The sequence below is a fragment of the Nomia melanderi genome, chromosome 5, assembly GCF_051020985.1.
Source record: "Nomia melanderi isolate GNS246 chromosome 5, iyNomMela1, whole genome shotgun sequence".
Taxonomy (NCBI): domain Eukaryota; kingdom Metazoa; phylum Arthropoda; class Insecta; order Hymenoptera; family Halictidae; genus Nomia; species Nomia melanderi.
The window spans coordinates 1214019-1231686 of record NC_135003.1 but is presented as its reverse complement, the minus strand read 5'-3'; the positions used below and the strand labels follow the sequence as shown (position 1 = coordinate 1231686).

Genomic DNA, 17668 nt, shown 5'->3' with positions numbered 1-17668 from the left:
GTATTCACTCTGAAAATAATTTTTAAATTTATTGTTAACGGTACTTTAAATTTGTAGCTTATAGAAACGTAAATAGATAACTCTATATTAATCAGGTTTTTATTGACATAATGTATGAAAGAACATTTCTATGGAAATACAAGTCCACAATAAAGCGTATACTGTTGCGCCGTTTCGCAAGTCGTCGAAATAGATCTTTCGACATGATTGATGTTTGTCACAATTGGAGATTGCAATTCGTTCACTGTGTGATCAGTCTCGTCCGTGGGAGAAATTCTTTTAAGAAGCTGAACATCTTAACAACGACATGACGGTCTGTCGCGTTGCACCGTAGTGCATAGAACGTGCAGGGAAAATCTCGCAGCGAAGGATGAAAAACGTTTCAGCAAGAACTTCTCAGATTGCGGTTGATTGTAGCGAAAAGGGCAGTGAACGAAAGTCAACATGCGGCCCCGCATTGCATCACAGTGGAGATCACTGTTTTGGGATTGAGGCCGAATTATTAAATTCGTGTTTTACTGACGAACAGTGCGACGAACTCTCCAACATGGAGCTGTACATTGTTTGCAAAAGCGAGAATACGGATGTTAGACCGCGGGTCCTGGATGTTCCCTTATTGCCAAGCAGAATCCCTATCCCCATAGCTTTGAACGTAATCTTAATTAGCAGAATATCTGGAGGAGTGCAGATCCTGCTTTGCGAGAAATCCAGGACGAAACCAATCAATGTGACTACGGTGGCTTCGCCAACTGTCGAAGAGGACATCGAAGTACATATTTTATGGAGTATCGACAGATCGAGGAAATATTTTGTACAATGGATCCGCAGAGTGTCTTATGCTGCTTAGTACAATCTGAATAGTGAAATAAAATTGTTTCTTAAGAACTTTTAGTTCTAATGAATATAAACGATCGAAAATCGCATTCCTTTGGAGTGATTATCTCGAAGATAAATAGGTGTAAAACTAGGAGAATTCATCAAGGGACCGAATTCATGTATTTTCTAATTTTATCCTGCTAATCGTTAAATGGCGTAATGTAATTTCAGATGAATTGTGTATTTGTACGGCGAGTAGCATTCGGTTGGTTCTTAAGTACTTACATACCTCGATTCGCGGTCAATTACTGAAGAGAATGTTCGAATGTGTAATTTTCTATCTATATAGAACTCATTTTGTAATTAAATCCTATAAAATTTGATCTTGGGACTTGTTCATGTTTTGTATGTGATTAAATGTTTGGCAAATAAGAATATAACGCATTCAAGTTATAATTGATTGGATTCAAGATTTCATTCCTATTCTTTACCTGCATTTATTATAACAAATTTACTATAACGTGTACATTATTGGTTATTTGTTAATAGATCTTAGTGAAAACTATTAATCAAGCCAGCCTTCATGATTCCAGGACACAGTCGGTAAAATCACCTTTCTACATACCCATGCACCCTCTGTTATTCATATATTGTTCGTTACAGTTGTTTAGAAGCGCAGATGTACATATAACAAGCAGTAAACAAACAAGAATCGGTAAAAAAGGAATGTAACAGCAATGACTTAAGATTGTAGTGTCCTTGTGGTAGACAACAGTTAACCAAGGAACTAATCACTAAGATACATAGTATAATAAGCCAAGAAAAATGTGCGCATAAATTATTATATTTAACCATTCCTATGATTGAAAAACATAATTTTTGTTCTAGACGTATAGTATTGAGTGCAGTATATTACTCTAGACTTCGACTTTGTATCTTACTTCGACTCTGTTTAACTGATATTCAATTATGTCTGACATTCGATCACAATCAGTGACTCTTTTTATATTCGTGGCAATAGAGGCAAGAAACATTCTTTACTGGCAACAAATTTATAGGAATCTGTTATTAATAATATTATTTTCATCGTTTCCACTGTTGTCTACTTAATGTTTCTGTAAAATCAGTTTCTAGATCGCAAATTCATTGAAATTGAAGCACTCACGCGTTTGTATCGAGCCGCATCCTGTGCATTCATTGCTTTTGTAGGTGGACGATCTTTACAATAAGTCGTATAATATATTTGTTTCTAAAATGTATTAACTGCTAACTAAATAAACTGCATACAATACTAAATTTTGTCATATGAGTGTTGTGTTCAATAGATAGGTTCTAAAATGAGGTGTCAAATTTCATCGTCTGTTAGGTGTAAGTAGATCTTCATGTTCCCGCTTGTTTTGCTTCCCGTTTCCGTAAACAATTTCGATCGTTTATTTGATTTGAAACAGATATCTATGTAAACTTAAACGACCTACAGTATGATTTCTGAAAACTTGTTATTGTCTGAATACCATTCAATGGCTAGGGTAAGGAATTCGATCTTCAAATTAGTACTGGATACTTTAATAAATAGTTATATAGTGTTACGTATCCTCTGGTGAACCATTTGGTGTATACGATGACTAGTTTAATCTCTAACAATTGTCAAGTGTTTTTCAATTGTTACAAGAAATGATGGACACACTCCCACTATGACACCCATAAGGAACTATTTTGCGTATTGTTTTCAGCCAATCACGATTTTCGATTTATATTAAACGGTTAAGAAACAGCTTTCATATTTTAGTAGCCGTTGGAATTTCATAGTGATTACGTCGTTAGTCCGCAAGTAAACAATTCCCTTTTCTAAAAGTTTCAAATGTGTTTCATAAACGAATAATCATAGAATCGATAATTTAAGTACTTCTAAAACAAAGGACTGTAACTTCTGGCGACATGAAGGCATTTTTCAGGAAAATGTAAGTTTAAATTTCGATTTTATCAGGGTTTGATTTTTTTCTCTCGAATATTTCATATTCTTTCATTGACATTTTCTAAGATTGCTGTTTATGATTAATATTTTTTAGTTATTTAACGTTGAGACAGAATAATTGAGAATGTAAGTAATACGATTTTTATTTGATTCATTTACATAAGAAAGATATATCGAAAAGAATTGCTTAATTGTCCAACATTTTCAACCAATTACGTTCGTTCATTTTTTAGTTGATTTAATTAGTGTTCGTGTAATTCAAACATATGAAAAACGTTAAATCAACGAAAGAAAAATATCTCGAGATGCTTATTGTCACGAATTTCAAATCGAACTTATTACGTGACGAACGGAAAGTAAATCAGAAATTTTTATGTATTCTTATATTTTCGACCAATCACATGTAAGCTGTAACAATCAAATTTTTTAAGTTGATTTATTAGTATTTTTGTCACTTCACCATATGAAAAAAGTAAAATTAACACGTAAAGAACATGGTGAGCCTTTTATTATCACAAATTTGCTATTAATTTATGAGAAAAATGACTTAAAAATTTTATATCTTATTGTTTCAACTTTTTACATTATTTCGTTCTATTTTCGATAAGATAACATTCTTTATGCACATTTATTGATAATATTGATACTCACTTATTTAAATTTATGCATTTTTCTGCTTTTCTGTATTAATTGATGATATATTATTTTTTTTATTATTACTATTAACAGAAGGGATTTTATTAAAAATGATTAATCGCACTTGTTATACGCACAAAATAAAAGATTCATTATATGGTGTATATAAATAATTTTTCATAAAATATTGAGTTTAATAAATAAAGTTCATTTGAATGTATTTCACAGAATTAATTCATTAACTTCAATCAATCATTTTTATATTCTTCCATTGATGAATATAGATTACTTTATTTTAATTAACAATGGTTAGGTAATGTATATTACATAGAGTATTCGGAGACTACCTAACTTTTGGTTTTATATTTCATAAAGATATTCACTCCAACGAAGTATTAATTCAAATCTGCGCGCCGTACACAATTATGTGTTTTCCTCATAGTAGGAATGAAGTATATAGCTAATTTAATTTCTACTAATAAGGCTAAATTTGCAAATTATCGGTAATATCGAGTACGACACCAAAAAGGTACAGAAGTTCCCCAAGATTTAGGCAAAAATTACTATATACATGCAAGATTTTTTCAGATCTGGAGTGAATCATGTAAGTGTGATTGTAATTCAAAAGAGCTTTTTACATTTGATATTATTTATATTCGATTTCGATTTAGACTGAACATAATTCCAAAACTTGCTACACTGAATTATAAAGTACATAACGAAACATATTTTTTACACAATCGGCATTTCAGATCATCGAACACAAAGTTTTATAAGATGTCGACTCTATTCTGTCCCTCGTCTGTGTTCGCACTCATTATCATCGTTGATACGAATACCACTTCAATATATAGTTTTCTCACCGCCACTGTGTAGACACAGGCGAAGTATACCTTAAAGATATAGAGCAGAGGACGCTATAATCAATTTTGAATTTCTAGATCGGTAAAGCAGTCAATTTAGACACCGAAGGTCGATGTTTGATTCATTCTTACACTTTTTCTGTACTTTTATACGATAAAGAAAATTTTATATTATCAATAAGAGTATGTTCGAAATATATTTAAAGTATTTCCTTATTGCCGCTATACGTTGTTCATATAGATGGCATTAGTTATGTACTTTTGGAGGGATAATGCGATCCAATATGGCGGCGATTGGTGTTGTGCGTTCGTGAATGTCAGGGTGAAAACCGGTGCATAATACACGAATAATTGTGGTTAAAATCACGGATATACGTGATCATTAGATCGGTAGGAATATTACTGGCACTAATAGCAGATAGCTCTAAAATAGAGCAAAATGTCGAAAACAGACGAAAATGCGGACACTGGAGATACAGGAGATAATTCAAATGGTTCATCGGCGGAGACCACGTCGTCCCGTGGTGGTGACTTTGAAACGAAGCTTGAAACTGATCGAAGTAAACGATTCGATTATTTACTGAAACAAACTGAGATATTCTCCCATTTTATGACAAACAATCAGAAGGACAAAGCTGGAAGTCCTTTAAAAATCAAGGCTGGCAGACCCAGGAAGCAACCAGAAATTCAAGTGAAAACTGATTCTGGTGATCACAGGCATCGTAAAACAGAACAAGAAGAAGATGAGGAATTATTAGCCGAAAGTAATGCCAATGTAGCACCTACCACACGCTTTGAATCTTCACCACATTACATCAAATCTGGTGAGTTACGAGACTATCAAATACGTGGTTTAAATTGGATGATATCTTTGTATGAACATGGTATCAATGGTATTTTGGCGGACGAGATGGGTCTTGGTAAAACTTTACAGACTATTTCGCTACTTGGATATATGAAACACTTCAGAAACATTCCTGGGCCTCACATAGTTATCGTTCCAAAGTCTACTCTAGCTAATTGGATGAATGAGTTCAAAAAATGGTGTCCTACATTAAGAGCAGTGTGCCTCATAGGAGATGCGGAAACTAGAAACACTTTTATTAGAGATGTTATGATGCCTGGGGAATGGGACGTTTGTGTGACATCCTATGAAATGGTAATAAAGGAGAAGTCAGTATTTAAGAAGTTTAATTGGCGTTACATGGTAATCGATGAAGCGCATAGAATAAAGAATGAGAAATCAAAGTTGTCAGAGATTCTGAGAGAATTTAAAACAGCCAATCGCCTTCTGTTAACTGGAACACCCCTACAGAATAATCTTCATGAATTGTGGTCATTGCTCAATTTTCTATTACCAGATGTATTTAATAGCTCAGACGACTTTGACTCTTGGTTTAATACTAATAGTTTCTTAGGTGATAATTCATTAGTTGAGAGACTACATGCTGTTCTTCGACCATTCCTCTTAAGACGCTTAAAATCTGAAGTAGAAAAAGGACTAAAACCAAAAAAAGAGATCAAGGTGTACATTGGTCTTAGTAAAATGCAAAGAGAGTGGTACACAAAAGTGCTAATGAAAGACATAGACATTGTAAATGGAGCTGGAAAGATAGAGAAAATGCGATTGCAGAACATTTTGATGCAATTGCGTAAATGTTGCAATCATCCATATTTGTTTGATGGTGCAGAACCTGGGCCTCCTTATACCACTGATGAGCATCTTGTTTACAATTGCGGTAAAATGGTAATCTTGGACAAGTTGCTACCAAAATTGCAGCAACAGGAATCGCGAGTTCTCATATTTAGTCAAATGACAAGAATGTTGGACATTTTAGAAGATTACTGCCATTGGAGGTGTTTTCAATATTGTCGTTTAGACGGTAACACAGCACACGAGGACAGACAGCGTCAGATCAATGAATACAATGCACCTGGAAGTGAAAAATTCATTTTCATGCTGTCAACTCGTGCTGGTGGTTTAGGTATTAATTTAGCAACGGCAGATGTAGTTATTATTTATGATTCTGATTGGAATCCACAGATGGATTTACAGGCGATGGACCGAGCTCATCGTATAGGTCAACAGAAGCAAGTCCGTGTATTCAGGTTTATCACAGAAAATACTGTAGAAGAAAAGATTGTCGAGCGTGCGGAAGTTAAGCTGCGGTTAGATAAATTAGTTATACAACAGGGACGATTAGTCGACGCCAAACAAACAGCATTGAATAAAGATGAAATGTTGAACATGATCAGGCATGGTGCAAACGAAGTGTTTGCGTCTAAAGACAGTGCCATTACGGACGAAGATATCGACACTATTTTACAGAAGGGTGAAGCAAAGACGGAAGAAATGAAACAGAAGCTGGAAAGCTTGGGTGAATCTTCACTTCGTAATTTCACGGTAGACGCACCGACAGATTCAGTGTACCAGTTCGAGGGCGAGGATTATCGAGAAAAGCAAAAGATTCTTGGGCTCGGTAACTGGATAGAACCGCCCAAGCGAGAACGTAAAGCCAATTATGCGGTTGACGCTTATTTCAGGGAAGCTCTCAGGGTATCGGAACCAAAAGCTCCGAAAGCTCCCAGGCCCCCAAAACAACCCATCGTTCAAGACTTTCAATTCTTTCCTCCGCGGTTATTCGAGTTACTCGACCAAGAAATTTATTACTTCCGTCAAACCGTAGGCTATAAAGTTCCAAAGAATCCTGAATTGGGATCCGACGCTGCCAGAATTCAAAAAGAAGAGCAACGCAAGATAGACGAGGCGCAACCATTGACCGACGAAGAAGTCGTCGAGAAAGAGAAACTGCTCACGCAAGGCTTCACGAATTGGACCAAAAGGGACTTTAATCAGTTCATAAAAGCGAACGAGAAATACGGCCGTGACGATATTGAGAACATCGCCAAGGAAGTGGAAGGAAAAACGCCGGAAGAAGTTATGGAGTACTCGGCAGTATTCTGGGAACGCTGTCACGAGTTACAGGACATCGATAGAGTTATGGCTCAAATCGAGCGTGGCGAAGCGAAGATACAAAGACGAGCCGGTATTAAAAAGGCCCTCGACGCAAAGATGGCGAGATACCGGGCTCCGTTCCATCAATTGAGGATAGCATATGGCACCAACAAGGGGAAGAACTATACCGAAGAAGAAGATCGGTTTCTTGTTTGTATGTTACACAAGCTGGGCTTTGACAAGGAGAACGTGTACGAAGAGCTTCGAGCCACGGTCAGGTCGGCGCCTCAATTTCGTTTCGATTGGTTCGTCAAATCTCGTACAGCCCTAGAATTGCAACGACGTTGCAATACGCTGATCACTTTAATAGAACGCGAGAATCAAGAGCTCGAAGAACGGGAGAGGCAAGAGAGGCGAAAGAAGGGCGGCAGCATAGGCGCGAAACCGGCTTCGAAACGAAAACAAGAGAATCTTCCGGCGCCTCAGGACAAACCACGAAAAAAGAAGAAATAAGGACTAAATTGCGAATCATTCTGACTGATCTTTCAGAGAGCACGGACTTGATTGCAACAGGAACTCTCTCTTTCTCTCTCTCTCTCTCTCTCTCTCACACACTCTCTTTCAAGTACTTTCCCATTGGTCATTCTTCTTCCAATTGTTAATGGTATACATCATTGAATGAGTTGAAGTGAACAGTATTCGTCGCAACTTCGCTCCTTGCCTCATTCCCATCGAATTTTGTTTTCTCAGTATAGTTACGTTCCACACGATTATTCTTCTCGCTTTCTTTTAACGATAATCACAGCAAGGTTTCGCGAAACACGAGTTAATATTGAACAGAGGAAAAGCTTATTTATTAACACGAACGAGTACAACGGAATGACAGTAACTTTGCAAAGGCTTGTAGGTATAATGTTGAATGATGTTATTTTATATTCGTCGGGTGACCGGTTTCGCTTTGTAAACGAATGTACTTTAAGAATCATCTCAAAACTATGAATTGATAGTGAAAGACTGAAGAACGCTTGATAACTTTGTACAGGTCTTTTTTTGTCACAGCAAGATTAATAAATCTGAACTGGAATTTAACGTGTATTAGTTTTAGCATGATTCATATTTTCTACTGTATTTTCCCCCAATTTCGTGCAATCTTTTAAGTACATTTGCTGATCTAAAAGGGCCACCCAGTATACGTTTACGTCGAAGTAACGCCTTTTGGAACTGATAAACCAAAGTGCGATACTCTTTGATATACTTAATCATCACGGAAATATTATGCTCGCTCGTCATACGTATGTACCGCGCACAGATACCACATGAACGTACCTTGATTCAATTTTACACGCGAATACTTGTAATGCAATATTACGTCAACGGTTTTATTTATTTCTTACAATTTTTAAGGCATTGTAATTCGTTTTACGAATAAAACACCATATGCCTCATCACATATACTATTTTGTTAGTATATTGGATTATAATTAACATAAAATCAACTAGTCGTTTAAAATCACTGGAAAAATATATTTAATATTTTTTCAGTGAATTTTGTTTTTTATTTTTCAATGTAGTTGTACGTTTTCTTCTTAAATTTAAAGAACAATTAATTGATTTTGTGTTAGTTATGAATTATTACCCCCGTATGGAATTAAAAAGAAATAAAGGAAAAAATTCCAGAAGAGTAATTAGTTTCATGATATTGATAAGTCTGCACTTTTTTTGTATAGTTATATTTATTGAATTTTCGAATCCTTAGCAACGAGCAAGGAAAAAATATAAATCGGGATAATTGTTTCGGAATCAAGTTTTCACGCATAATTATTAATAATAATTATACATATATTATATTAAATATATAAATAGCGAATGTATTACTCGCTCGTAACAAATGAAAAACCGTTCGATCAAATTAAATCGAGAATGAATAGCTTTTGACTGACAATAGTATTCGTGGTATTCGCAATTTTTATAAGTCGCAGAGTCATGCACAAACAATAAATATTCGTTATTACATTGGTCATACATTTTCCAGGAGACTTCATCCATTTTCTACAAAATCTTAAAAACAAAAAAAGAAAAATTTCATACACATTGACACACAAGTCATAATAACTGTCCACCTCGTTTCAATTACTCATAATTAGACATGATGCTTATGCAAACAAAATTATAAAATTGTAATTTGAGCATAAATTTGTTTCATCTTAAACAGATTTTAATGAAACATATTTTTATTCTGTATACTTTGCAAATAACATGTTTTTTATACATGCGTATGTTTTGTATACTTACTCATACAAATACACTGTGACTATTTGTATTTAACTTGTAGATTTCTGCATATGTTTTATATGTTTTATACATTTTATATAAAAATGTATAACCTTCCCTTTAATTCACTGCAAGTATGGATTATTTTAGGTCTCAATAAATTAAAAATATATGAAATTCATGATGGTATGTAAAATATACAAAATACTTAGAAATTTGCGAAATAAACCAACATATGCGGAATATTAGAATATCCAAAATATATTGGAATATGCAGGATAACATGAAAATATGCGAAATATGCTTCGTAATATACAAAGTACATTGGAACGTACATTGTTTAATACATATTTCGTATATTCAGTAACGCCTTGTATTCTGTATATATCTTATTTTTTGCTCATTTAAATAGTTTATGCACGTTTTATATACTCTGTAGGTTTATTTTTATTTTATTGTATCCTACGTATGTATGTATATTTTCTATTCATTCTCCACTTACGAAATGAATGTTGTATATATTTCGATCAATTTTATGTATGCTTGAATATATATGTATATATTTATTTTTAACTTTCAATATATAAAAGTTATTAATCAATTGTCATGTGAATAGTTTCTGTATTATATTCACACCGTTTCCGCCTTTAAAATTAAGAACTAACAACAAATGATGGAAGGAGTGTGAATATATCCAGAAATGTAGTTGTATTTTTCATGTAAGTTCATATGTTCTTATATATTATACGTGCATAAACACCCCTAATATAGGTACTTATACATTTGAGCTGTAGAGTGTAGTGGACAAGTATTATGACCATCAGTGTACATTATATCCTAAATCGCACGAAACATAACCCTAAGTTAATATCATTCTCATTACGACCTTTATTCTTGATCTCTTTATAATGTAGTACTTGGTTACTATTCACAGAAATAAGGTTTCGTCACTTATATATAAAAATAATACAGAGTAAAATATAAATTTGTATGAATGCAAAAGTTACCGTGGCAAATTTTACTTACAATAGTGCTATTCTCAAAAAAGACGGCGAAAACAAAATTAATTTATTTCTTCTTCGTTCATACACTTTAGTTTCTTAATTAGTAATCATAACACTCATTTTTTCTCAATTAAAATAGCAAACGTTTTAAATTGTTCTCCTGCATAATAATTGTTTTGTAATACTTAAAATGTTATATTCATTGCAATTTTTAAAGTAAATAACTAAAAATGAACGTGATTATGAAGCATCATTTCTTGCTTTTGCATACATTAAAGCAGAGGCATTGCAATATGCTTCAATGAATTTGAACAAAAATATCTTTGATCTTATTATATTAATGTCTTGAAAAATAGATTCTGAGCGAATCAATAAAAGTAAAATAGAACTATTTATGTAATTTTTTTAATCACTTTGTAAGGCTCTGAAGTTCATTAATATCACCACAGGATATAATATTCTAATTATACATTTTGTATTTCATATTATCAATGTTACCTAGAATAATATTGCTCTCTATTAGCAGTAAAATTTTGTAAAATTGATTGATGTGAAACAATTTGCACTGGAAATGAATAATATGTACAAGAAAAATTCAATAAACAGTATATTTTCCACTATTTGCATAGAATCTTTTAACATTTGTATTCAAAACTTGTTTTGCATAGTTTTTTAAAACATTGTAGTGATTATTATTTGACATTGCAACACTGGAAAATATATCATTTTTTTTGTTAATTTTTAAGAAATACTACACATTATCTCATATAAATAAGATATTATCAAATAAAGTAGATTTTTCTAAAACCTCACATTGTAAGTAAAAATAAAATAAGCCACAGAACTGTTGTCTTAAACAATAGCAATTAGATTTTGATTCATATATGAAAGAAGTTACATATAAATATCTCTTAACTAATCTTAATTTTTATGCGATTATAAGTTCACATTCTTAAAAATTACATGTAATATATCAATATTGCTGATTAAAATGCACATATGTTACATTAAAGGAGATACAGAAAAATTCGCAGGAAACTAAAGTATTCCACTTCATGATAGTTACTTATTCTACTATTTTTATTTTATTTTTTTTTTCATTTTGTCTTTTTAATTTTCTCTTTAATATATTTCTATCTTATTCTATTACACATACTTTCGGAAATCTTATAGTGATGTTTTTCCATCTGAAATTAATGGACAAGAGAATACATTTAATGTATTGTGAATACAATGTGTTAATTCAATAATTACAATTATTAGAAATAATACGACTCATTTATGGTTTATATAATTATTTATGGCAAGAATTGGCCCAACCATAAGTTGGTTAAATGAAGTGAAATGAAATCATTTTCTTTTCCTTTTTTAATAAAAGTATATAGCCAAATACGTAAAATAACATGAAATACCACAAACAAGTATATTAACAAATTGTCTGACCAGCAAACTAATACAAGTTAAGGTAAAATAAAATTTCAGAACCTAAAAGACCAGAAATAATAATATAACAATGGGCCCAAAAAAAATATGAAAAAATATAAAATATTATATTTCCAAGTAATTACACTTTTCCTGTAAACAGTAGTCGGCAGTTTGCAACGATCATAACAATTTGGAGTTAACTATTGATTCATTGTCTACGTACGCACTTTAGCATAATTTTTGAGTACCTATCACTCAATACATGGATAGATTTAATATTTTAATGGTTATATCCATCTACATTTTAAAGGTTGCAATAATAGCAATAACAATACTAATACTGGTAAATTATATGGCGCGGTAAGCAAATTTATCCCGCTTAGATATCTAATACATGTATATATATATATATACATGTATTATATTATATATATTACATATATATATTAATATATATATATATATATATATATATGTGTGTGTCTGTGTGTGTGGTGTATCTGTGTGTCTGTATATATATATTTCTTTTTTGCCTACCTAATGTACGTATACTAAAATTCATTATCCGAAATCTACAATTTGATAATAAATTGCAATACCAAAAGGTTTAGTATGCACACAGTTTACTTCAAATATAGAAACAATGTTTCTTATTTTTCTTTTTTTTACAATCAACATAGTATTAAACTTTTGGTGAGTTCTGAGTATATAATGATTATATTCTACTATATTTTAGTGCGTTTGCAAGAAATTGATTATCTTGCAAGGATATCATATATCACTTATTACTTTACTGTTCTTAAATGCAATCTCATTACATACATACTGAGAGAAAGAGAGTGAAAGGGATCTTGTCAGTTGCTTTTATAATGTTTTAAAACTAAATTTTTTTACTACAATATAAAATATAGAATTCTAAGCAACATAAAAAAATGTTGGCGTATATTGCAGATACAATAAAGATAGTATTTCAACAATGATTCTGTACCTACTAATAAAAGAAACAAATGTAATGAGACACAGTAGGCTTAATAAATTATAAAAAGATGTGTATTAATTTGATATCGAAGAAGGAAAGGATGAATAGGTATAAAAAGTGAAACAAAATAACACTGTGGAACAAATTTTGATCCATGTTAGTTTTTGCAATAGCCACTATGTAATTCTTATAGAGTTTCTTACCCTAAATACGAATTCGAAAACCAAATTGCTGAGTCAGGTCCAGTTTTCGAAAAAACTGGGATTTTGTAAAAACGGTCGAATTTTTCAGAAAACCAAGTGTTACGTGCAAACTAAAAACGATAGGCAGTTAAAATTTCTCGCAAAAAATAAAGGAGACTTGCCCGATCACGTATCTATAAAAATTTTGAATTTTGCGTATCATTAAATGTTTGATTATTAATATTTTGAAAGTATTAGATATGCAAAATGTTTTTAAAAACTAATCAAGTTTACTGGAACTATAACGAATATTCGAGTATACTCAGTAGTATTAGTGTTAATTTAAAAATACTTCCAGTAAACATCCATTGTAGATCGTACTTTGTTTAATAGTTTTTTATGTCAAATTTAATACTGAGAATGATATCATTAGATGTACCATTTAAAAAATCGATTACAATGATGTTTTTCCTTTTGAAATATCTTGCATGCGGTGAATACATAAAAATGATATACAAATAAAAATTGCTTGTTTTCTAAAAGGAAAAACATCATTGTAATCGATTTTTTAAATGGTACATCTAATGATATCATTCTCAGTATTAAATTTGACATAAAAAACTATTAAACAAAGTACAATCCACAATGGTTGTTTACTGGAAGTATTTTTAAATTAACACTAATACTACTGAATATACTGGAATATTCGTTATAGTTCCAGTAAACTTGATTAGTTTTTAAAAACATTTTGCATATCTAATACTTTCAAAATATTAATAATCAAACATTTAATGATACGCAAAATTCAAAATTTTTATAGATACGTGATCGGGCAAGTCTCCTTTATTTTTTGCGAGAAATTTTAACTGCCTATCGTTTTTAGTTTGCACGTAACACTTGGTTTTCTGAAAAATTCGACCGTTTTTACAAAATCCCAGTTTTTTCGAAAACTGGACCTGACTCAACAATTTGGTTTTCGAATTCGTATTTAGGGTAAGAAACTCTATAAGAATTACATAGTGGCTATTGCAAAAACTAACATAGATCAAAATTTGTTCCACAGTGTAATCAATATTATATAGAGAGTGCAAACTTTAAGTTAGAAGTCGAGTTTGCAATAGTCAGTTTTATGCTATAAATAAATTTTACATTAAACTGTAACGAAATAATAAAAACTAATTGTCTTACATCCATTTATGTTTCGAAAATGTAATGAAATAAGCTAATAATCCGTATGTTACATTATAAAATAAACTGTCCACTGCGATCGCTCAAATGGTTATTTACAACACTGGAGTTGCAAAGTGTTATCCAAATAATGAATGGGTATCTCTTACAATGATTGTTTCATAAAAAAAAAAAAAATCAAAAAGAAAGTTCCAACGTAAATTAAATATTATACGTTAACAGGTACTTATATTGCGATGTAATAATAATGGTCGCGAGCGTATCGCCGTTCAAATAAATTTCCGTTCTTCCGTGTACAGTAAACGGCACCCTGCACAATTTGCGATTTTAAAGTTCTACGAATCTCTTGTATCAGATCACATTAAAAAATAATATCACGCATAAAAAGAGGATACATATCTAATATTGATTAATAGTGACTGACCGAGACGAATTCAACCGGAAAAGGAACAAAAGAAGAATATAGCGCTGCACATAGAAGTTCAACACCCTGTCTGTATTCCTCTACAAGCAAGATAAGAGAGAATCTAAGTGAAAGCTTTAATTTGAAATTAGATGCCTCCAAGGGGGTGGATCGGGGGGTGGAGGCAAAGGGACTGGTTACGGCCGGCAATGGCTTCTTTTCCTACCGCCTTCGTTACCATCTTCTTCTTCACCGCCTCGTCTAACTTCTGTATACCGTTCACCCTTCACGCTTACAATCTTGTTTTCAAGATAGCGCACTAACTTTTTCGGTTCCGTTTTCGGAGCGACTGGGCGATGCTCACGCGAGTCGTCGTCCCTGTCGACGTAACTATATCTTGCGATGATACGTGACTTTAGTTCCTCATCGTTCAGTCTAGCCCTGTTGCGACCGTTCGGCTGCCACAAGATAATTACGTTATTTTACGTCGTTTAACTAATCATTGATAATTAACCCCATTGCTACTACGAGATTCTATAGGCTAGTTAGAAAAGGTCCGTTTACAGAGGGGTGTATGAATGTAATGCAGCGTAGATACGACAAAAAGGGTATAGCTTTTAAATTTGTTTCAGAAAAGGAAATACTTTATATTATTTTTATGCGAAGTTACAAATGACTCGAAAAAGAGAATGTATTAAGGATAGCCAGAATAACAAATCAAATCTTGTGTAAAATCTATTTTTCATTAATTATAAACTATAAATTAAAGAGAATATTAAATATTCAAGTTTAAATTGTATCTGATTAAAAAATGGGGTCAATGTCTTTTTTACAGAAGTTATTCTATTATAATTCAAAAGAAGTTTCCTTAAAATGATACAGTAAAATACTTACTGTTACAAATGTCAGGTTACTAGCAATACTTTGTCCTGCTTCTTGACGATGAAGAGCAAGCTGAGCAGCCTCTGTAATATCACCACCAGCTACAGCTAAGCAATGTCTTAGCTCGGCTGGACTCGCAGCTGGAAACATTTCTTGCAATAGTGCTACTTGATGCCATGATGATTCCTAAGTAGAAGAAGAAATTGGTGTATTAAAATATTATTATTAATATACTTAAAATATACTTTTATAAAATTAGATATTTTCAAATAGTATATATCTAAAAATGTTAATAAAAAAATGTCTTATACAATGTAAGGAATGTGAAAAATTAATATATATATATATAAGGCAGACAAATTCAACTTACTTCTTGAAAGTATTCTCCACTAGAATCACTACCAGCATCACTTGTTTCAGAAAGATGATGAACTCTCATTCTTTCTGTACCAGGTGGTAATAGTGCAGTCAGACTAATTTGACTCAAAGGATCTTGAGGCTGGCAATTTTGATTTTCTTTACTCTCTTCCCGTAACTTACTTTCAACATCTAACAACCACTTGGATACTGCATCCTTTTCAATCTTTGAAAACTCAGGAAGACAAGCGGACACCATTTCACAAAGTCCATCAACATCTAAGTCTTCCTCAAGTGCACTTTCTTCTACCATACTTACCACATAGCCAAGAACAATATCATCTATTAAACTAAAAAAAGAATGTTTTCAACTCGAGTTAAAATAAAAATATAATTATTCTAACACATGTGCCTCTACCTAATCATAGGTGATAAACAGTATCTAAATTTACCTCAATTGGGCAGTAGGCACCTCCTTTCTCACAAAACTAAACAATGACTTCTTTACCAATTCTTCCTTTTCATCCATTGTGCGATTCATCCTAGAACAATCATTAAAAATAACTTACTTAATTTTTGATAATACTTTCAGGATGAAAACACAATATTATTATCATGCTTAATAAGACTTTTAAAACTGAGTAAATAAATATATTAAATCTTATTAAATGATGTTGTTATAAAACATTATCAATAACATTATCATTATCTTATTTAACAATAAGAATTATAGTAAATATTAAGTTTCTTTTATTTAAAAGTTACTGAAATTTTTAATATATGAAATAAACTTTTGCACAATTTTTGTTTTTGCACAGTAATTTTAAAAAATACAAGTTTACACAGGTATTTTTTTCTTTAAATTCTCAATAATGACAATACTCACATAAACTATTAAAAAATAAAATTCATATTTTTTAAGGTACATATATTAAAAACATATCCCAGAGAAAAGTTCATATGTCTCACGAACAATTAAAAATTGTTATATGAATTTTCGAAGCTTCTATTTACGATATAAATAATTATTTCGTAAATCTGCTGAATACGGACTAAATAAAAGGAAATTTTCCGCTGCGAACATGCCAAAACCATTCAATTTACTACGCAGTAAACTACTTGCAATTACAATTCAACGACGCACAATATCAATATGAAAATTTTGATTCAGAAAATCGAAATTTTAAAAGTTGAAATCGTGATTTAGTGGTTTACTTTCCAGTTAGGTTAAGAGAAATAAGGTAAAACGGAATCCAGAATGTTTCAGACGGAGTTAAGTTTAGCAAGGAATTCACGGCGGGTTATTCATTTTTTTGCAAATGAAAAGAAATTATTTTTCTTGGCGGGTTGAAAGGTGAAAATAAGTAAAGAGGGTGTATAACAGAGAAATGGAAAAAGGACAAGGAGAAATTGACAGGAAAGGTGGTAGCAGCGCCGGTCATCTCCAGTACTGTACAATTCTATTCATTAACGGGAACAAATGAATCTCGTGGATTAACAACGATATATTTTGCTGTGAGAAAGCAAACAAATACGCACCTGATCTTTTTTACTTGTTTGAAGTCTTCGGATCGCGGATATGGTTGAAAACTGATAAAAATTTCGTATACAAACAACGTTCCTCACCTTGACAGTTCGTCAAGAGGAGGGATGAAGATAACGTGGCGCCATCAGAGTTTGCGACCCACTTCGGAATCAAATCAGCAATTTCTACTACAAAATTACATTCTTTAC

General features: G+C 32.1%; 2 protein-coding genes and 1 non-coding gene across 5 annotated transcripts in view; 2 read left to right on the top strand and 1 right to left on the bottom strand.

The window, feature by feature from the left end:
* The first annotated feature begins 2616 nt into the window (after nucleotides 1–2616).
* LOC116424784 (Imitation SWI) overlaps nucleotides 2617–17668 on the top strand; it is a 77094-nt gene continuing 62042 nt past the window's right edge. The window contains exon 1 of the transcript XR_012998693.1: nucleotides 2617–2774. This is a non-coding gene — a transcript (Imitation SWI). The remainder of the gene's footprint in view (nucleotides 2775–17668) is intronic.
* Iswi (nucleosome-remodeling ATPase imitation SWI) lies at nucleotides 4546–8693 on the top strand. 2 transcript variants are annotated; one of them, XM_076367941.1, is made up of 2 exons: nucleotides 4968–5111; nucleotides 5222–8693. In XM_076367941.1, exon 2 carries the CDS (start codon nucleotides 5243–5245, stop codon nucleotides 7754–7756), a length of 2514 nt encoding a protein of 837 aa, XP_076224056.1. In that variant the 5' UTR covers nucleotides 4968–5111; nucleotides 5222–5242; the 3' UTR covers nucleotides 7757–8693. The 2 variants fall into 2 exon arrangements, with proteins under 2 accessions (XP_076224055.1, XP_076224056.1); XM_076367940.1 differs by having other exon boundaries at nucleotides 4546–8693.
* LOC116424790 (CUE domain-containing protein 2-A) lies at nucleotides 11872–17637 on the bottom strand. Of its 2 annotated transcripts, none has more exons than XM_031971671.2 (5): nucleotides 17474–17637; nucleotides 16387–16476; nucleotides 15948–16284; nucleotides 15590–15763; nucleotides 11872–15153 (listed from the first exon to the last, which is right to left on the bottom strand). In XM_031971671.2, exons 2-5 carry the CDS (start codon nucleotides 16473–16475, stop codon nucleotides 14893–14895), a joined length of 861 nt encoding a protein of 286 aa, XP_031827531.1. In that variant the 5' UTR covers nucleotide 16476; nucleotides 17474–17637; the 3' UTR covers nucleotides 11872–14892. The 2 variants fall into 2 exon arrangements, with proteins under 2 accessions (XP_031827531.1, XP_076224071.1); XM_076367956.1 differs by lacking the exon at nucleotides 17474–17637 and adding an exon at nucleotides 16821–17395.

What these genes read in the sequence shown, in the direction of transcription:
- Iswi (XM_076367940.1), top strand. Translation starts at nt 4,727, where the DNA reads ATGTCGAAAACAGACGAAAATGCGGACACTGGAGATACAGGAGATAAT.
- LOC116424790 (XM_076367956.1), bottom strand. An exon ending in GTGCCTACTGCCCAATTGAG is followed by an intron (nt 16,285 to 16,386) that starts GTAAATTTAGAT and finishes TTCTTTTTTTAG; the next exon opens with TTTAATAGATGATATTGTTC. An exon ending in GTGGAGAATACTTTCAAGAA is followed by an intron (nt 15,764 to 15,947) that starts GTAAGTTGAATT and finishes TCTTCTACTTAG; the next exon opens with GAATCATCATGGCATCAAGT.